Raw genomic sequence first — 18518 nt, 5'->3', positions numbered from 1 at the left:
AACCATTCCACGTGAGCTCAACCACCCTTCAGACTAACACAGGGGCTGCAGGTGGAGGACTTCTGTCGTATCTTGGATCTCACCTGACCTGCAGCCTGCAATGGGCAGCTTCCGAGAGAAGGAACCGAACGCCACCCAACCTCACATTATTACATTAAATTTAGAAAGAAGACCCAGTCTGGGACTCTGTATTGGGACAGAGATCTACATCCTATTTCCAGACCTCAACATTCAACTCTGATAGCTTGTGTGTCACTGGCCCAGGGCACAGTCGTCTTCTCTCCTCCCTTCCAAAGTAGAAGGGAGTAGAAGACAAGCAGTCTTGTTTATTCAAACAGCCAGCTCTCCTAGGCAAGGAATACCTGCCCTGGGAACATAAAGGCGTGTGACTTGTTTATACTAGGACACCTAATTGCTCTTTGATCTTAATTCTCCACCTTACCTTGTTGAGCCCTTCCATGACCACGTACGGGAGGTGTTCGTGCAACATGGCCGGTGAGATGATCACTTCATTAAACGCCTTATTGTCCCCCCAGATAGCAAAGTAAGTGGGGTCCTCTTGCTCGCAGCAGCTGGAAGAGTAGGTGGGATCCAAACAGAGGGGAAAACAGGGAACAGGGGATGAAAGAGCAGGCCAATATTTCGGCATGCAAAAGTAAGAAACAAGTCGCAGAGATAAGAAAAGCAACGGAAGGAAAAACAGAGAAAGAAGATATAGAAGTATGCATGTTACTGCCATCACTCCAAAAGCCAGCAGGGACATGACTGTCTTTTTATCCTGACAGCACAGACACCATTGCTGTCACCATAAGACAGCAGAAAAAGATATATCATAGAATCATGGCATGGTTTGGCTTGGCTGGTGCTGGCCAAGCCAAACAATAGAAGAGAAACCACTATTCCTCTTCTCTTAAGCTCATGGCTTCACTGTTTTACATCAGGAAAGGTTTTACCAGAGAAGACCTTTGTCATTCATTCCCATCCACCACCAAATCATAGAAACACAGAATGGTTTGAGTTGGAAGGGACCTCAAAGCCCATCCAGTTCGACCCTCTGCTGTGGGCAGGGACACATCCCACTGGACCAGGGGCTCCAAGTCCCATCCAACCTGGCCTTCAACACCACCAGGGATGGGGCAGCCACCACTGCTCTGGGCAACCTGGGCCAGGGCCTCCCCACCCTCACAGCAAAACATTTCTCCCCAAGATCTCATCTCAATCTCCCCTCTTTCAGCTGAAAACCATTCCGCCTTGTCCTATTCCTGCACTTCCTGATCAAGAGCCCCTCCCCAGCTTTCCTGGAGCCCCTTTCAGTCCTGGAAGCTGCTTTAAGGTCTCCCCGCAACCTTCTCTTCTCCAGGCTGAACAACCCCAACTTTCTCAGCCTGGCCTTGGATGGCAGGTGCTCCAGCCCTCGGATCATCTCCGTGGCCTCCTCTGCACTCACTCCAACAGCTCCATGCCTTTCCTAAGCTGAGGACTCCAGGACTGAACCCCTCCTTCACAGATGGGTTCCTATCTTGTGGAGTCTTTTCCAAAAGAGAATTATCCCCCTCTCTCCGTGGCTGGCTTTGCAGCTCTCCACACACTCACCAGCACTGCTCTGCAGGATGGTTGTGCACCACATGGATGATGCGGCCTGGTGGGTAGAGCGGTGTGCTCGCAGACAGGGCGATGGTCAGGTCGCTGGGATGAGTCCAGAGGCGATTACTCGTTACGGAGTTTTCTTCCGTCTCTTCAGGGAGCTCTGACTTGGGTATGCACTTGGTAGCACCCACAATGATTCGCCACTGGGCAACAAAAGAGAAAGAAGAGAGAACATTGAGAAGAGAAAAAGAACAAAGAAAAGCAGAGGAGTCTCACAAGATGCTATTGGTAGGTTTAAACTGAATTTCTAATAGCAGAAAAGAGAAAAATAGGCCTTATGCCTTGATTGCTTAATTGATAGACCTTGAGATAACCCTGCAAGGAAAAGCCATTTCTTCCTTTCCCAATTTTAACCTTCGAAGTAGCAACATCTTATCCTTCCTTTTTTTCTTGCTGGAGATTTCTGTAGATTTCCATGTCCTCCCTGTGCTGAGGACTCCAGAACTGGACGCAGGGCTCCAGGTGGCTCACAGAGCGGAGCAGAGGGGCAGAATCCCCTCCCTCCCTGCTGGTCCCACTGCTCTGGATACAGCCCAGGACACAGGTGGTTTCTGGGCTGGGAGCACACCTTGCTGGCTCACATTGAGCTTCTCCCTTCCCCAGCACCCCAGGCCCTTCTCCTCAGGGCTGCTCCCATCTGTTCTCCACCAAGCCTGGATTTGTGCCTGGGACAATTCTCACATGACACTAAAAGTTTACCATCACTGCTCAGAGACTCCTCTTCGGGTCAATCCTTTCTCTCACCTTTGGTTTGTTACTTCGTTGAAGAACATCCAGAAGCTGCCGGCGAAATCCCTCCAGCTGAGAGAGGCCAATCCTGGAAGAGTGGAAGCTGTGTTAACAACAGCAGGCAGGGAACACGACAGGAGGGACATAGAGCACAGACGATCAAGAGAAGATGCTACCAGAACATAACAACGCCACAGTGAGGATCATTTCAGAGACGGGTTGTTGCACCACCCAGGACCAGTAACAAGGGTGAAGAGGCCACAGGAAACAATAAACAAGTATGAAATGTCGTAGCAGAATTGGATCGGTGAACACAAATATGAGAGGTCAATGAACAGATAAGGAGGGAGATGATGCAATCACAGGAACAAGTGAGCAAGGAACATGTATAGGATGACACAGAACAGATAAATTGGAATGGTGGCACAGAGCTATGACACCACCGAAGGTGGAAACGCAGAATGGACAAGATTTTGCCATACAGGTTCCCAAAAGGCATATTCCACGCCTTTTAGTACTTTCAGTCACCTGAATTATATGTTTTAAACTGTACAGACAGAAATGTCACTGTTTATGTGAGGACACGCTACAGGGAAGAAGCAAAAGCAAAGCCCAGGTTGCCTGGCTCTCAGTCCAATGCCCTGGTCAGCAGAACACATCCCAGAAGATGAGGAGAGGTGAGAAAAGCCAAGACACAGGAAATGAGGGAGCTGGTTCAGAGATATGAGATGAAATGGAAGAGGTACTCAGGAACAGACAATACAAGATGAGATGATAGCAGAGTGTAAAGAGGTCTGAGAGGGCACAGGCAACTACGAAGACATCATTGACACATCAGCTACCTCAATTACAGAGATGGGAGGTTCACCCTGTGCTTTCAAACAGGCAGCTGAGAGACAGGGTGGGATCTGCCTATGAAAAGGTGGAACACCAGTAGAGGTGTCCGGGTAGAAGACACAGGTAATGAGGAAGACGAGTAAGGAGCACACAAGGACAGGTTAATGAGGAAACCAGACACAGATGCGATCCAGGTGTTTCTGATAGGGAACAGGGGACTTTGGTAGAGAACAGCAGACACTCAATGAGAAATGCAGATGCTTCTCAACTTGCCTGGGCACTAGATCTTTGCCAAGCACAACCGCAGTCACAAACTCTTTTGAATACTCCATGGCATCCTCACTAGAAGAGAAACAGGACTGAGAAGAAGCAAACAGTGTTTCACCAGCAGCAAATTGCCCTTCGTTCCCAGTTTGCCGCTGGTGTCAGAGAGGTTACAAAACAGTGAGCCAGGGTCATAAAAACCCACAACCTAAGCTGCTCAAGGCTTTTGGGACTTACACCCTAAAGAACAGCCTGATATTCACATCCTGTGTCCCAAACAATGTTATTCTGTAACGGTATAGCTCATACAAACTCAGCTCCTCCGTCCTTACCTGCATATGGCTCGGAATAAATACACTTGGAAAAGGAAGCACTAAAACTTGGTGCCTCACAGGTGGTTTCCTAGGGTTTGGGAATGGCCAGGATAGCAGAAAGGAAGGAGAAGATAATCCCTGCTCCTGAGACTGCTCTAAAAAGACAGTGTAGAACCAAGATGGCCACCTTCTGCAGTAAGCTGAGCACCAAGATAAGACGGAATTAAGGCTTCCACTCTGGTTCTGCAATCAACCTCCTCAAGATCATCTTCTGGACCAGTCACCACATAGACCACATGGTTGATCCAGAGATGATCCTGGGCACACCATGTGGAGCGGAAGTTGAAGGCATCTCCTTGACCTGAGCTAGGTGAGGTGTCACAGTGCAGCATGGCCCAAGCGATCAAGGGATCTCAGGAGTGGAGGCTCAGAGCAGAAAGCTAGAACACTCTCATGAAACATTCTGCAGAGCAATTAATCCATGGCTACACAAGACCAGGGATTACTGTCATAACAAGGCATGCTAATGTCCAAGTTCGTTAGCAGCATGGTTTACAACCTGGGACTGCTCTTGGAATATGACGTGGTAACAATCACTAGAAGCTTCTGATAGTCCAGAGTCACTTTCAAGTCCCTCCATGGTGTCTGTCATGACCAGAAAGACCTCATCTCACTTCACTGCAGTTAGATGTGATGGTTTTGTTTGGCTGCCACATAAATAACATGACCAGCAGGTCCGTGCCAATTTACAGTGGGAGGAATTCACTTTCAGACATCTGAGCAGCTCCCCTAGATTCCTCCTAGAGCCAAGGGACAGAAACAGGCACCCAAGAAGCACAAGCCCTCTGACCTATTTTAGATACTTGCTTTACAACGACAGAAATCACTCCCCAGAAGTGCCAATTGCTTTGTTGGCTGCAAAAGGAGCCCAGACAACCAGATCAACTCTCGCAGACATATATTGGGTCAAATAGCTCCCTTAGATTACATCCATGCACAGCAGATGGGGAGAGGACACACTGGCACTGCACAGAGAGGAAGGAAATTGCATCCTGTCCACTCTACTGGCATTTTCCACCAGTCTGGGTGAAATCAGAGCTACCGCCACAGAGAACTAAATCAGAAATCAGAATAAAACACGCCTACAGGAAAGCTCTTGATCAGCGAGTGCAGGGACAGGAGGAGGGGAACGGTTTGGAGCTGAAAGAGGGGAGATTGAGATGAGATCTTCAGGAGAAACGTTTTGCTGTGAGGGTGGGGAGGCCCTGGCCCAGGTTGCCCAGAGCAGTGGTGGCTGCCCCATCCCTGGAGGTGTTGAAGGCCAGGTTGGATGGGGCTTGGAGCCCCTGATCCAGTGGGAGGTGTCCCTGCCCATGGCAGGGTGTGGAACTGGATGGGCTTTGAGGTCCCTTCAGCACAACCCATTCCATGATTCTATGATATTTCGGAGAGAGATCATCTGCCATCATAACCTTAACTCCAACCTATAACACAGAGTAAAGACCGTCAACAACCTCAGCTCCTATAAACTGCCCCTCCCCTTTTTCTGCATGCTTCTCAGGGCAGAGATTTGTCTTCTCCTGCTCCTCAGAGCATCACAAATAGGTTCTGATCCAGCTACAACTATCCCCCCTCCCCCCACTTCTCTCTCGTGGGTCCTCCTTCCCAAACACCCACCTGAGCAGCCCACCAGGGGGAGAATAGGCAAAGCACTTCAGCGATGGGTATTGTGGACGCAAAAGGAAGGATAGGATGGCAGCTGTGCCAGCCCCGAGGGAATGGCCAACCACAATCAGGCCATAGTGCTTTGTTCCTCTCCCCTGAAAATGAAAAATAAAAGAAATTGAGGTCAGACAAGTCCACAACCCCCCCAAATCTGCTCCTTTCCCCAGCTGTGAGTTTTTCCTATGCATGAGCACTCTGGATTCCTGCTAATCAGCGCCTCGACCCACGGGAACTGGTCAGGGTGGGTTAGAAATGGAAGCAGAGCTCTGATTTACTGTTTTGACTCAGTCACAGTGGTGGTCCCAGCACATTCCTGCCCCAAAACGCTGCTCATTCCAAAGGGCTGCCAGAATTCACACCCTTCTGATATTTCCTCCTCCATCTCCATCAGACCTATTGGGTCTTCCCTTAAGGAAGAAAGTAGGAAGAAAAAGGAAACATACACTCAAGCTGTTTGACTTAGTCAGGATTTCACATGAGCTTTTTGCCCCTCCTGAGAGCCTTCTGATAACATCCAAGTCCAGACTCACACAGCTGAGGTCTCCTTGGTTCTAGAAATCCTTTCCTTTCATGAATTCCACTGCTTATTTCAGGTTGAATACCAGAAATCCTCACTAGGAGTTGGAACAGTTTAAGTTGAGATGTTCTCAACAGGCTGGCAACTGCTCAAGTAATCCAGAAACAAAACTAGTCTCTAATGTTTTGTGCTGGTCTTGTTCTTCAGGCTGGAGCGCTCGGTACGGCTGATAACCTAGAAGTTCACTGAGACAACATTTGAAAGCCTCAAAGTTTCAGTCTTGTTTTCCTGCAGAGCTCTGTCAGCATCCTGTGGGCTTTAAACAAGGAGAGAATCCAGATGGCCCCAGGTCACCCCTGGACTTGGTTTTCTGAAGAAGACGAGATAATACACACAGAAGGTAAGGCCAGGCCACAAGAACGAGAGATCTTTATGTTGTTTTCCTTCTTACCACCACCTCTAGGCCACCATCCATCGTTAAAGCCAGTGAGGTGAATGCTGGTGGAGAATTAAGACCTTATAGACCTCACTCATTATCCTGGTCTTATAGTGCTGGGTGACAGCAGGGAACCAGGCACTTCACAAGCTCCTTCCCAAGTGGGACATAGACCGTGCTTTCCTGACAGATTAACTAAAGCAGGCTGCTCCATAACACCTCTCCTGGGCTCTCCAATAGCTCTCTACCACAAGGAATGTGCACACAAAGGCAGTCAGTCAGGCAGGCATCCCATGACTGTCTCTAAAGAGAATCTCCATACAGATGGGATTTTAGTTCCTGTTGATTTGCTTTCAGTGTTCCCTACCTGCGTTGTCACCAAATGGGACTTCTCGCCTCACTCTGCTGGAGGAAAAACGAAGAAATCGGGAGCTCTGCAGCACTCGTGGTTTCAAAACAAAAAAGCCCCGAGGCAACTATTTGGCTGTCTGGCAATCCAGAAGGACAGGAATTGAAGGAAGATTATGAGGCCAGGCTGAGAGAGTTGGAGTTGTTCAGCCTGGAGAAGAGAAGGCTCCAGGGAGACCTTAGAGCAGCTTCCAGGACTGAAAGGAGCTCCAGGAAAGCTGGGGAGGGGATTTTTCCAAGGGTATGGAGCGACAGGACAAGGGGGAATAGCTTTAAATTGGAAGGGGGAATATTTAGATGAGATTTTAGGACAAAATTCTTCATGATGAGGGTGAGGAGGCCCTGGTCCAGGTTGCCCAGAACAGTGGTGGCTGCCCCATCCCTGGAGGTGTTCAAGGCCAGGTTGGATGGGGCTTGGAGCCCCTGATCCAGTGGGAGGTGTCCCTGCCCATGGCAGGGGTTGGAGCTGGATGAGCTTTAAGGTCCCTTCAAACCCAAACCATTCCACAATTCTAAGACTGGAGAAATTAGTACAACAGATTTGAGGATGTGGAGTGTTTTAGGGAATTCTCACCTTCTGTATAGCCTGCAAAGATAGAAGAAAACAAATACTCACCAAGTCTCGTCCAAAAGCTTGAGAAAGCACCATTTCTTGCTCCAACTTCTTCTTGATGTACTCAGCAGACAGCACCATTCCCTGAGGGAAAGATAGACAGAACAGGATGCATAGGGTTGCAGATCAGCCCTCATCCAAGCATGGAGCAGACAGCACATTGGAGCTAACACAGCATTCAGGAGTCCGCACAGCTTGTGTCAGTGTGGGGAGACAATGTTGACTCCACTTCATGTCTATGAAGAGACTCCATTAGGCACAAGTCTTGGCTCACTGATTACACCACCAACTGTTTAGAAATAATGACAACTCTTAAATTAATCCCCAAAGGTCCTATTCCTGCACTCATGGCATGAAATCCAGGGAATAAAACCCCACCACCACAAACCAACCTGGTTCCAAACCACCAGCGGCAGATACCGAGACCTGTGGTAGGACGGAGAAACAACTTTTGTGTTCAGCGCTGTTGAGGGGATTGAGCTGTTAAAGGACGTGAGTCCCAAATTATTACAGGGTTTTCTTCACTAGAAGCTGAGCTGGAAGATGAGAATCAACTTGAGAGGCTGGTTCTGAGCTTTCATCCTCTCTGCTGGAGAGCATTTCTCCCTCTGTGTAAGAATTACACATGCATTTGAATCCACAACCAGACTCTGGTCTGTGGCTTAAACTCTTGGTTTACGCCTTTATTACATTTTAATTTGGTGGTAAGCAAGCCCAAAAGCCAGAGGTGTTGTCCAGGGTGAAAGTGGGTAAACAGTAATCGGCTGCTTCTAATTATAGACCTCAAATAATTCACACTGCCTGGGCTGGCCAAAGTCCAAGGAAGATGCTCTCTTTTGCTATTTTCCACCACATCTCTACCTGAAACCAGTTTTAAGTACAAAACAAACATTATTGAGCACTTCTTGATCTCAGCAACATAAAAGAATTCATGGCCCTCTCAAAAAAAGCATGCAAATGTGGATTTTAAGTCCTCAATATCAAACACCCCATCAGAACCGGTCTGACTGCTGAAGGGGAGGAGCAGAACACAGAGTTTCTGCTGAGCCTGTAAATAGGACATTGGTAACGCTACCACCAGGATCAGAAAGTAGATGCTGTGACGTTCCATGCTGACGTTCAGAAGAACCTCCATTCCCAACTCTAATGACAAGGAAGCAGCAGACAACTTCCATAAATTTCTAACATGAATCTGGGGTTCTGTTTTTGAAACGCATGACCTAAATCCATAGTGATGGCACCAACAGGTCGTTAGGCAGCCCTAGAACTGTACTTTTGATAATTCAAGTATATTCTAATATAGCCAGATTTTAATATCACGGAAGCATTGGAGTCTTGAGTGCAGTTCTGGAATCCCTAACATAAGAAGGACATGGAGCTGTTGGAATGGGTCCAGAGCAGGCCACAGAGATAATGCGAGGGCTGGAGCACCTCCTGTCCGAGGCCAGGCTGAGAGAGTTGCGGTGGTTCAGGCTGGAGAAGAGAAGGCTGTGGGGAGACCTTAGAGCAGCTTCCAGGACTGAAAGGGGCTCCAGGAAAGCTGGGGAGGGGCTCTGAATCAGGGAGTGCAGGGACAGGACGAGGGGAATGGTTTTGAGCTGAAAGAAGGGAGATTGAGATGAGATGTTATGAAGAAATGTTTTGCTATGAGGGTGGGGAGACCCTGGCCCAGGCTGTCCAGAGCAGTGGTGGCTGCGCCATACCTGGAGGTGTTGAAGGCCAGGCTGGATGGGGCCTTGGGCAGCCTGATCTAGTGGGAAGTGTCCCTGTCCATCACAGTGGGTGCAGCTGGATGATCTTCCAACCCAAACTATTCTATGACTCTGTGACATGCACAAGTCATGATCAGATTAATCCCTTTGCTCTACATTGAGGTTTTTATTTGGCCTTTGTGTTATTTCCTTTTGGATTGTCGCTAGTCCAGAAATAAAGCTTTATCTTGGTATTATCACTATTAATCTTCAAATAATAACGTACTCCTGATTCCCGAGGAAGCCTAATAGAGGGAACAGAACTTTAAGATGTCTCTCCTAATGCATTTTTAATGTTCGGCAGTCAACTTAAATACAAGAATAAATGAAGTGTCTTGCTAACGCATTTAATTTGGAGGAAAGCACATTGCTGTTTAGGAGTTTTCTGTAAGTTGTTTGATATCTCTTCTTGCTGATTCTCTCCTACAGGCTGGTATGGCCTCTCATCTCCATCCACAGAGCCCGCCCGTCGCTGTGCCTCATGCAGTGGCCATCAGCCATGCTACAAACAAAACCTCTTGATGTTTACATGAGCTGCCTTGATTGCATGCGTTGCTCTGAAAGCCACCATTAAAATATATATGAGGTCTTGGAGCTCTTTTGGGGAAAAATCATAGCTGTAACTAAGATCTATGAGTTAGCATCTCAAAAAAAAAAAAAAAAGGGATTGTGACAATTAACTCAGGCTACACATAAGGAGAAATTTCTTCACCATGAGGGTGGGGAGGCCCTGGCCCAGGCTGCCCAGGGAGGTTGTGACTGCCCCATCCCTGGAAGTGTTCTAGGCCAGGCTGGATGGGGCCTTGGGCAGCCTGATCCAGTGGGAGGTGTCCCTGCCCATGGCAGGTGGTGGAGCTGGATGGGCTTTGAGGTCTTTTCTAACCCAACCCATTCTATGATTCTATTTGGAATAAAATCTGATTTTATGGCAGAAGATGATTTAAATTAATCACAAGTTAAGGACATGAATCCACACTTAATTTGGTTGAACTGCAAAGCAATACGAATATTTCCATGTTACTTTTCTTACATTTGCAATCTGTTTGGTTATTTACCTGTGAGACTTGAAAATCAAAGCCAGATGGTTTTATTTATTATTATTTATTTAATTAGATGATCTTTAAGGTCCCTTCGAACATGAACTATTCTATGATTCTGTGATTCTATTCCTTAGAAACTTATGAAACAGCAGCCACTTAATGGAAAGTCTGAGTGTAAAAGTCTCGTTCATAGAATCAGGAAATGAGTTAGGTTGGAAGGGACCTCAAAGCCCATCCAGTTTCACCTCCTGCCATGGGCAGGGACACCTCCTACTGGAGCAGGGGCTTCAAGCCCCATCCAACCTGGCCTTGAACACCTCCAGGGATGGGGCAGCCACCACTGCTCTGGGCAACCTGGGCCAGGGCCTCCCCAGCCTCACAACAAAGCATTTCTTCATAACATCTCATCTCAGTTTCCCTTCTTTCAGCTCAAAACTGTTCCCCTTGTCTTGTCCTTGCACTCCCTGATCAAGAGTCCCTCCCCAGCTTTCCTGGAGGCCCTTTCAGTCCTGGAAGCCGCTCTAAGGTCCCCCTGCAGACTTCTCTTCTCCACGCTGAACAACCTCAATTCTCCCAGCCTGGCCTCGGACAGGAGGTGCTCCAGCCAGTGGATCATCCCTGTGACCTCCTCTGCACTCGCTCCAACAGCTCCATGTCCACCCTGTGCTGAGGACTCCAGAACTGGACACAAGACTCCAGGTGGGGTCTCACCAGAGGGAGCAGAGGGGCAGAATCACCTTCAGTTACTGCTTTCTTTTGCAAACCCTTCATTATCAGATCCATACCTGGTCAGCATCTGAGTACACAGATATCTACCACCCACCAATGCTGCACTGCCTCAAGACAAGCACCAACGCACAGAGAAGAGGTTTTGAACAACAAGGAATGAAGCAGGAGCTCCAGCTCATGGCTTCCAAGGAATTATGAGCTCAATGTCCTGCTCTAAGGTGACGCTGACCAGATGATCAGCAACATCTCCCACTGAGCAGCAGCCTTTCCAGCAGCCGCTACGTTCCTTCCAACACACACAACCTCCAGTTTGTGTTTTCCTTTCCCAACCTGGCACCATGCCTTGAGAGGCTGCCAAGTTCCCGATAATCTTAAAAGTCAGGATGTGTGCCATTAATTTGCCGGCTTGGGGCAGAGGGGAGCTCTACAGGGAATCGACTGAGTCAGCCCCATCCTCATCACTATCACGGACACATGGTGTCCGTTTAATCACACAGACACAAGCCCTACCAGTGTCCTGTTTGGAGCATCAATGCCTCACCCTTTGCAACAGGATTTTAAACACATTCCCAGTGTTTGACTGCAAATTCTGGAGAGGCCGTTGGAAGAAAAAGTGATTTGAATGACTCCAACAACTTTGTTCAAGGTCTCCACAGATGCCTTTATGTTTTATGTCCTACTAATGGTACCCAATGTTTAATTACAGAGTGATTTTAACCATTACAGCTAAGGATTTTAACATCTCAAAGTCATTTCAGTGCACTGATGGAATACCCTGCCTAAAAGCACCCCAAACACCACTTTTCTTTTGCCTATAAGCATAAAGTCTAAGCTTTAGAAAAACAAGTGAAGTTTTTGGTTTGTGTTGGGTTTGGTTTCTTTTCTTTTACCCACCTTGTGTCCCAACCACGTGCCGTGGTGACCCTCGACTGGAAGGCGCTCTGCATCCCCCGTTAGGTCAGTCAGGGCATCCTGGAAGAAAAGCAGTCACCGTGTTTCAGGAAATCAAACACCAAGCATGAGTCAAGGAAGTTTTGGACTCTCCTGAAAGGGTGGCCAAGGGAATGTGAGGCTACTTTACAGTGCACTTACTTTTGGAGACAGAGTCCCTCGGATACTAATGACCACCTTCTTCTTATCATGGTCCACGGCCACATAGAACGGTGTTTCATAAACCTGGAAAAGATCCACCACTGTAACCATCAGGTGAGGCATTCCTGTTTCATGATTTTTCTGCTCAAGGTAAAGGAAACAGAGCAGCCTGACAGGTCATGCCTTGGAGTCAGTGCTCCTCTGATTTTTGGCAGTGGCAAATATCTCTGTCCAAGTGCCAGTATTTCCTGATAGGGAGATGGGATGGGGAACTCCAGGGTCAGAAAAAGGCTTACGTTTCTTTCTTTGTACTACACCTTCCCTTCTACTCTGCTCTCATGAGATCCCACCTGGAGCCCTGTGTCCAGTTCTGGAATCCCCAACACAAGAAGGCTATGGAGCTGTTGGAATGGGTCCAAGAGGCCACAGAGATGATCAGAGGGCTGAAGCACCTCCTGTACGAGGCCAGGCTGAGAGAGTTGGAGTTATTCAGCCTGGAGAAGAGAAGGCTGTGGGGAAACCTTAGAGCCACTTCCAGGACTGAAAGGGGCTCCAGGAAAGCTGAGGAGGGGCTTTTTACAATGGCATGAAGTGATGGGATGAGGAGGAATGTCTTTAAATTAGAAGAGGGAAGATTTAGATGAGACATTAGGAAGAAATTCTTCACAATAAGGATGGGGAAGCCCCGGCCCAGGTTGCCCAGAGCAGTGGTGGCTTCCCCATCCCTGGAGGTGTTCAAGGCCAGGTTGGATGGGGCTTGGAGCCCCTGATCCAGTGGGAGGTGTCCCTGCCCATGGCAGGGGGTGGAGCTGGATGGGCTTTGAGGTCCCTTCCAACCCAAACCATTTCCTGATTCTATGAAGCACATAAATCCCATTAGGAAGAGCCTTAGGAGCATGCCCCAAATATGAAGGCGGTTGCAGATTCTCCTTACTGCATCGTGGCAAGAAGTGTAGACAATGTCCACTGAGGTCATGTTCTCATCCAAAAAGTGGCGCCGGATGGCAATGGCATTGCAGCCACAGCAATTGTCCTCCTCGATGGTGACACTAGGTGCATAGCGGGGACGTGAAGGACAGAGACAGCAACACCTGCAGAAGGAAAGACAGCTTTGAGGAAACGAGGAATGAGGAAAAAAATTGCTTTAGAATGGAATGCCTAGGGGTAAGGGAAAGGCAGACCCTGCTTGCCACGCTGGCCTCATCTCAATGGCTTTGATTTCTTTCACATGTAGGAGCTCTTGCACAAACCAGCACGCAAGTCAAGTTCCAGTACCAAAAAGGGACACCAGAATCAGGTGTAATTTTCCTTCTGAGCACCAGAGAGAGCTACAGTGCAACCAGTTCCCAAAGAATAAACGCATGGTGGGGCTGGGATCTCAAAGGATCCAACGGTTCATAGCGCATTCCTACATTGCTCCAACACAAAGCAGCATTTACTGACACCTACATCTGTTTACAACAAAAAAAGAAAGCAGGTCTAGAATCCTTCCAGAATAAAAATAGTGGCACAGATTTCTTTTCCTTCTCTATGAGGTGCTTCACAAATAAAAATACTCAAAAGGAAGGAGAATCCTCCTAATACATTCACTTATCAACAGATAAATGCCTGTGTAAGTGAAAAAAGCTCAGGCCCAAAGAGAATCTGATGACAACGTTATGGCAGCTGGAAGCAACCAAACAATGCAGTCCTGAACTGAACTGCAGCGTTCCTTCCGTAAGGTGAGCATCACACAGCATGGCAGAAAAGCACGCAGTCAGAGAGAACAGACACAAAGTGGCCAAATCTTGCCGATGCTTTGATGAAGACCCAAATGTTAACTCCCTCCATCTCTGGGCTTGCTGATAAATCTGATTTCTGAACACCGTGACAGCTATTTTGACTCAGGGTGAGAGCAGTCTCATGCCAGATGAGTTCAGACTCATAGGACCATCCTGATCCGAAGTGCAGAGGCAACAAAGCAGGGACAGTCTGGTTTAGTTCATAAGGTAAGCAGATAAGCAACCATAAGGAAAAGACTGCGGAGAGAGACATCGGAGTATGAAGGCACGGTTACTGAGATGGAAAGAACAACCATCACAAGGGGTGAAAAAAGTAGAAGGGACAAGAAGGAGGAAGAAAGAGAGCAGTGATGGAGAGAGTGAACTGGTGAAAGGAAGGGTGATTCTAAATCTAAGGAAAACAGAAAGGAAAAGGGAAGAAGAAAAGGCAGGACGGCCACTCACGAGCAGGATCTGGCCAGGCGACAGAGTCCACATGTGGGCTTCCTCATCAGGTAGATGGGCCAGCCGTAGGCAGCCAGGGCAAAGAGCATGTAGTAACAGACCTCCTTGTACCGCTGCATCTCTTGCTGGAAGAGACAAGAGACTCGCTGAAGGCCCCATTCTCATTAAGAAAGCAAGCTGTTTCTACTGTTTGCCTTTTCTCATCACAGTTAGACAAACACCCCCTTCTTTCTGAGCACCAGCCTTCTCTCAGCACCACCAGAACAGCGCTGTCAGTGTTTCCAGGTGATGCAGGAGAGCAAGCTGGTGATGCTGGGCAAGATCCTCCCTCTCCCAAGAGCAGCTCAGCATAGCCATGCCAATTCCCTGAGCAGAGGGGCCCTGCTGGCTGGCTATGAGGACTAGAAGTTGCTTCTATAGAACTAGTTCCATGTATCAAACACCCTGCTGCAAAAGAAGCCCATCCTCCACCAGTTTTGCCCCAGTTTATCCTCACTGAGGAGGAGATAAAGTAGTTTACGTCTCAAGAAGATAAGCTCTCTAAATTTACTCCTTTCCATAGTCACAGGCAGTAAAAGGATGCCCAGAGAGGACCATAAAAAGCCAAACTGGGGCCACATGGCTTGGTGGTGCCTTCTCTAAGCTCTTCTGATCTCACCCCACACACCTATCTGGGAGGAGAGAGAAAGTGAACATGAGCAGGACATCAGTATCAAACACAACTCGGGTTCCTCACGGAATTGCTTTGTCAGAGATGCTGGGACTGGGTTGGTCTTACCTCTCTTATGGCAATATCACCTCAACAAGGAGAGTTTGCAAAAGCAGTGCGCCAAGAGAAAAGCCAAGCTGAATTCACCCAGAACAGACTGCAGCTATTTCCACCCTCAGAACTGCTGACAATCGGCTCCGGGAAGGGAGGCTCCATCCCGCTTCCATAAAGAGCTCAGCTTGGCACAACACTGCTGGATACCTCTGGCTTTGGAGAAATCTCACATTGTCTTCCCCCAGCTGAGTGGAAACACTATCACTACTCACATAGTGGAGGATGGAGACAGAGAATACTTTAAAAGTGATCTGAAAACAAAATTCCTCCAGACAGCAAGTGGTGGTAGAATCATGGGATGGGTTGGTTTGGAAGGGACCTTAAAGATCATCCAGTTCCACCCCCTGCCATGGGCAGAGACATCTCCCACTGGATCAGGGGCTCCAAGCCCCATCCAACCTGGCCTTCAACACCTCCAGGGATGACTGCTCTGGGCAACCTGGGCCAGGGCCTCCCCACCCTAACAGCAAAACATTTCTCCCTAAGATCTCATGTCAATCTCCTCTTGCAGCTCCAAACCCTTCCCCTTCCCCTGTCCCTGCACTCCCTGATCAAGAGACCCTCTCCAGCTTTCCTGGAACCCCTTTCAGGCTGCTCTAATATTTCCCTGGAGCCTTCTCAAGTCGTGTTGCGTTAATTATGTTCTGTTGTACTAATCTTTAATATTTTTTATTATTCCAGAGAGGGGCACAAAGGCAGAAGAGAAAACACTGAGAAAAAAACCCAAGCAGGCTACCCAGGGAAGCACGGTGAGTCTGCAAGGTCACAGCTGAGCGACTTACCGCATTCTTCAGATCCAGATACTTGGTGTTCCTGGTCACCGGCATCCCAGACAGAAAGGCTAAAATGTCATTGTTTGCCTGTAAGTCACAAATATACAGAAAAATTATTCTTTGTGACACCAAGACAAAATCTACACTTGTCAAACAAAGCGCTATGTAACTGCGGTCAAGATCCCACCCACTCTTCTCCAGCTCCAGTTCTGCTGTTCTTATTCTTGCCCAATGTGATTGCTGCTGTCTGAACCCTATCTCCAGGGGGAAAAACCATCAACCAATTTTCTATGAGGCTGGCAATCCACAAATCTCAACATCAATAATGGCTTGGGAATTTAGGATTTTTTTCCCTTAAGTTCCTCCTCTTTAAGCCAGAAGCTGGAGTTTTCTCCACATCACTGTATGGGAGGAGGAGTCTCTTCATTGACTTTCAAGTGTCTGTCCAACTCCTTTCAAGGCCATTTCATGGAATCATGGAACTGTTTGGGTTGGAAGGGACCTTAGAGCCCATCCAGTTCAAAGCTCCTGCCACAGGCAGGAACACCTTCCACCAGATCAGGTTGCTTCAAGCCTCATCCAACCTGGCCTTGAACACATCCAGGGAGATTTGGGGTCAAGATAAATCTGTGTGTACCACCTGCCTAGAAAAGATGATGGGTTTCACCAGCTTCACTCAATGTCAGCTGGGCCCTTTGAGAGCATCGAAAAAAGCTGCTAAGAAGCTGGTATTTTTATTTTACAGCTCAATGACTAGCAATTGCCCATCAACAACAGGAACAAGGTGGGCAGAGTCATGCCTTCTCACACAATGAGTCACAAGACCAGCAGGTAAGTCAGAAGCCAAGGGAGATGCCCACAGCCTCCATGCCCTCCACCCACCTCATCCAGCACGGCATTGCGCTTTGCCCGCTGCCGTTGGCGCAGAAGAACCAGGCCTGCAATGATGTCAGATGGGACGATGTCAAGGTCTCGGAAAAACTCAGCAAAAAGGTAGGCGATTTCAGAGTAGGCGTCCTGTAAAATCCAGGGAGAGAAGAGTTTGGGTGCGGGGAGCCTCAAAACAGGACACAGAATGAGAACCAATGCAGCAGCAATGGCCTCATTTCTGCAGCTCTCTCTCCAAACCAGCTACGAGATTCCTTCAGGGAACACCATATCTGGTCTAATCATATTAATAACTCCTATTTATTTTACATAGTCACACCCAGAGGCCTCAGCTGAGGCTGGATTTGTACTATGTTGGGTGCTTGTGTGTGGGCAAGCAGAGCACCTCAACATCAAAACAGCCAAGGCAGGCACGAAGGGAGGGCAAGGAAATATTTTCATCTCGATTTTGTAAATCAGGCAGAGGAAGAAAGATGGGAACCAAGTAAATCCTATTCTGGTGTCATTCTCAGAGTCATCCTTTCTCCTAAAAAGCAATTTATCATAGAATCATAGAAGCATAGAATCAGAAGGTTGGAAAAGACCTCTGAGTTTGAGTCCAACCATTCCTATCTGCCACTAAAGCATATCCTTAAGTAACGCATCTACCCGTCTTTTAAACACCTCCAGGGATGGTGAATCCACCAACTCCCTCGGCAGCCTCTGCCAGGGCCTGACAGCCCTTTGGGTGAAATATTTCTTCCTAATGTCCAATCTGAACCTGCCCTGGCACAGCTTGAGGCCATTCCCCCTTGTCCTATCACCTGCCACTTAGGGAGAAGAGCCCAGCACCCACCTCTCTACAACCTCCTTCCAGGCAGTTGTAGACAGTGATGAGGTCTCCCCTCAGCCTCCTCTTCTCCAGGCTAAACAGCCCCAGGTCCTTCAGCTGCTCCTCATAACCTTTGTTCTCCAGTCCCTTCACCAGCTTCGTTGCTCTTCTCTGGACACGCTCCAGAGCCTCAACATCCTTCTTGTAGTGAGGGGCCCAGAATTGAACACAATATTTGAAGTGTGGCCTCATCAGTGCCGAGTACAGGAGCAGAATCACCTCCCTGGACCTGCTGGCCACACTGTTTCTGATACAGCCCATTTGCCTTCTTGGCCACCTGGGCACTGTGCTGGCTCACGTCCAGCCTCTGCCAACCAACACCCCCAGGTCCTTCTCCTCCAGGCACCTTTCCAGCCACTCTTCCGCAAGCCTGTAGCACTGCACAGGGTTGTTGTGTCTCAAGTGCAGGACCCAGCATTTGGCCTTGTTAAACCTCATTTAATTTGGACAAAGTCTATTTGGGGGAAAAAAATTGCCGATTTTGTCCCGTTGAACAGCCTCTTCAACCCTGGAACTCTGCTCTGGGACCTGTAACTCTGCCCTGGGATCGTTTAACCCAGACCTCACCATCCCAGACAGATCACAAAGCAACAGCTTTTCAATCCTGCCACTCAACAGCCTCGGTAGCTGCTCTCTGTTCACCACCACGCTCTTTCCTACATGATTTCAAGGAGTAAATTACAACAAGCAGGTGTAACACACAGCAGCTCTTGGTCCCAGAGGAGCTGACCAAGTTACCAGGCTTTTCCAGGTTTATCTTGGACCACACTCGTGCAAATGGGCCTGAAAGGGAAACCCTGCAAAAAGATCTGAGTCATTAAATGCAGAGTTCTCAG

The 18518-nt window shown here is 48.3% G+C and overlaps 1 protein-coding gene across 10 annotated transcripts in view; it reads right to left on the bottom strand.

The window, feature by feature from the left end:
• Positions 1-18518, bottom strand: part of DAGLA (diacylglycerol lipase alpha) — a 77064-nt gene that overhangs the window by 10042 nt on the left and 48504 nt on the right. For all 10 annotated transcript variants that reach the window (XM_054068030.1, XM_054068032.1, XM_054068036.1 and 7 more), the window contains 12 exons: positions 16806-16940; positions 15933-16010; positions 14328-14452; positions 13037-13193; positions 12103-12186; positions 11905-11982; positions 7494-7574; positions 5469-5611; positions 3487-3555; positions 2392-2464; positions 1594-1790; positions 443-572 (listed from right to left, as the gene is read on the bottom strand). In XM_054068030.1, coding sequence (XP_053924005.1) covers positions 443-572; positions 1594-1790; positions 2392-2464; positions 3487-3555; positions 5469-5611; positions 7494-7574; positions 11905-11982; positions 12103-12186; positions 13037-13193; positions 14328-14452; positions 15933-16010; positions 16806-16940 — 1350 coding nt within the window. The remainder of the gene's footprint in view (positions 1-442; positions 573-1593; positions 1791-2391; positions 2465-3486; positions 3556-5468; positions 5612-7493; positions 7575-11904; positions 11983-12102; positions 12187-13036; positions 13194-14327; positions 14453-15932; positions 16011-16805; positions 16941-18518) is intronic.

Source organism: Cuculus canorus, chromosome 5, assembly GCF_017976375.1.
Source record: "Cuculus canorus isolate bCucCan1 chromosome 5, bCucCan1.pri, whole genome shotgun sequence".
NCBI classification, from domain to species: Eukaryota; Metazoa; Chordata; class Aves; order Cuculiformes; family Cuculidae; genus Cuculus; species Cuculus canorus.
Note: the sequence above shows the minus strand (reverse complement) of the source record. Positions and strands in the feature narration are given on the sequence as shown.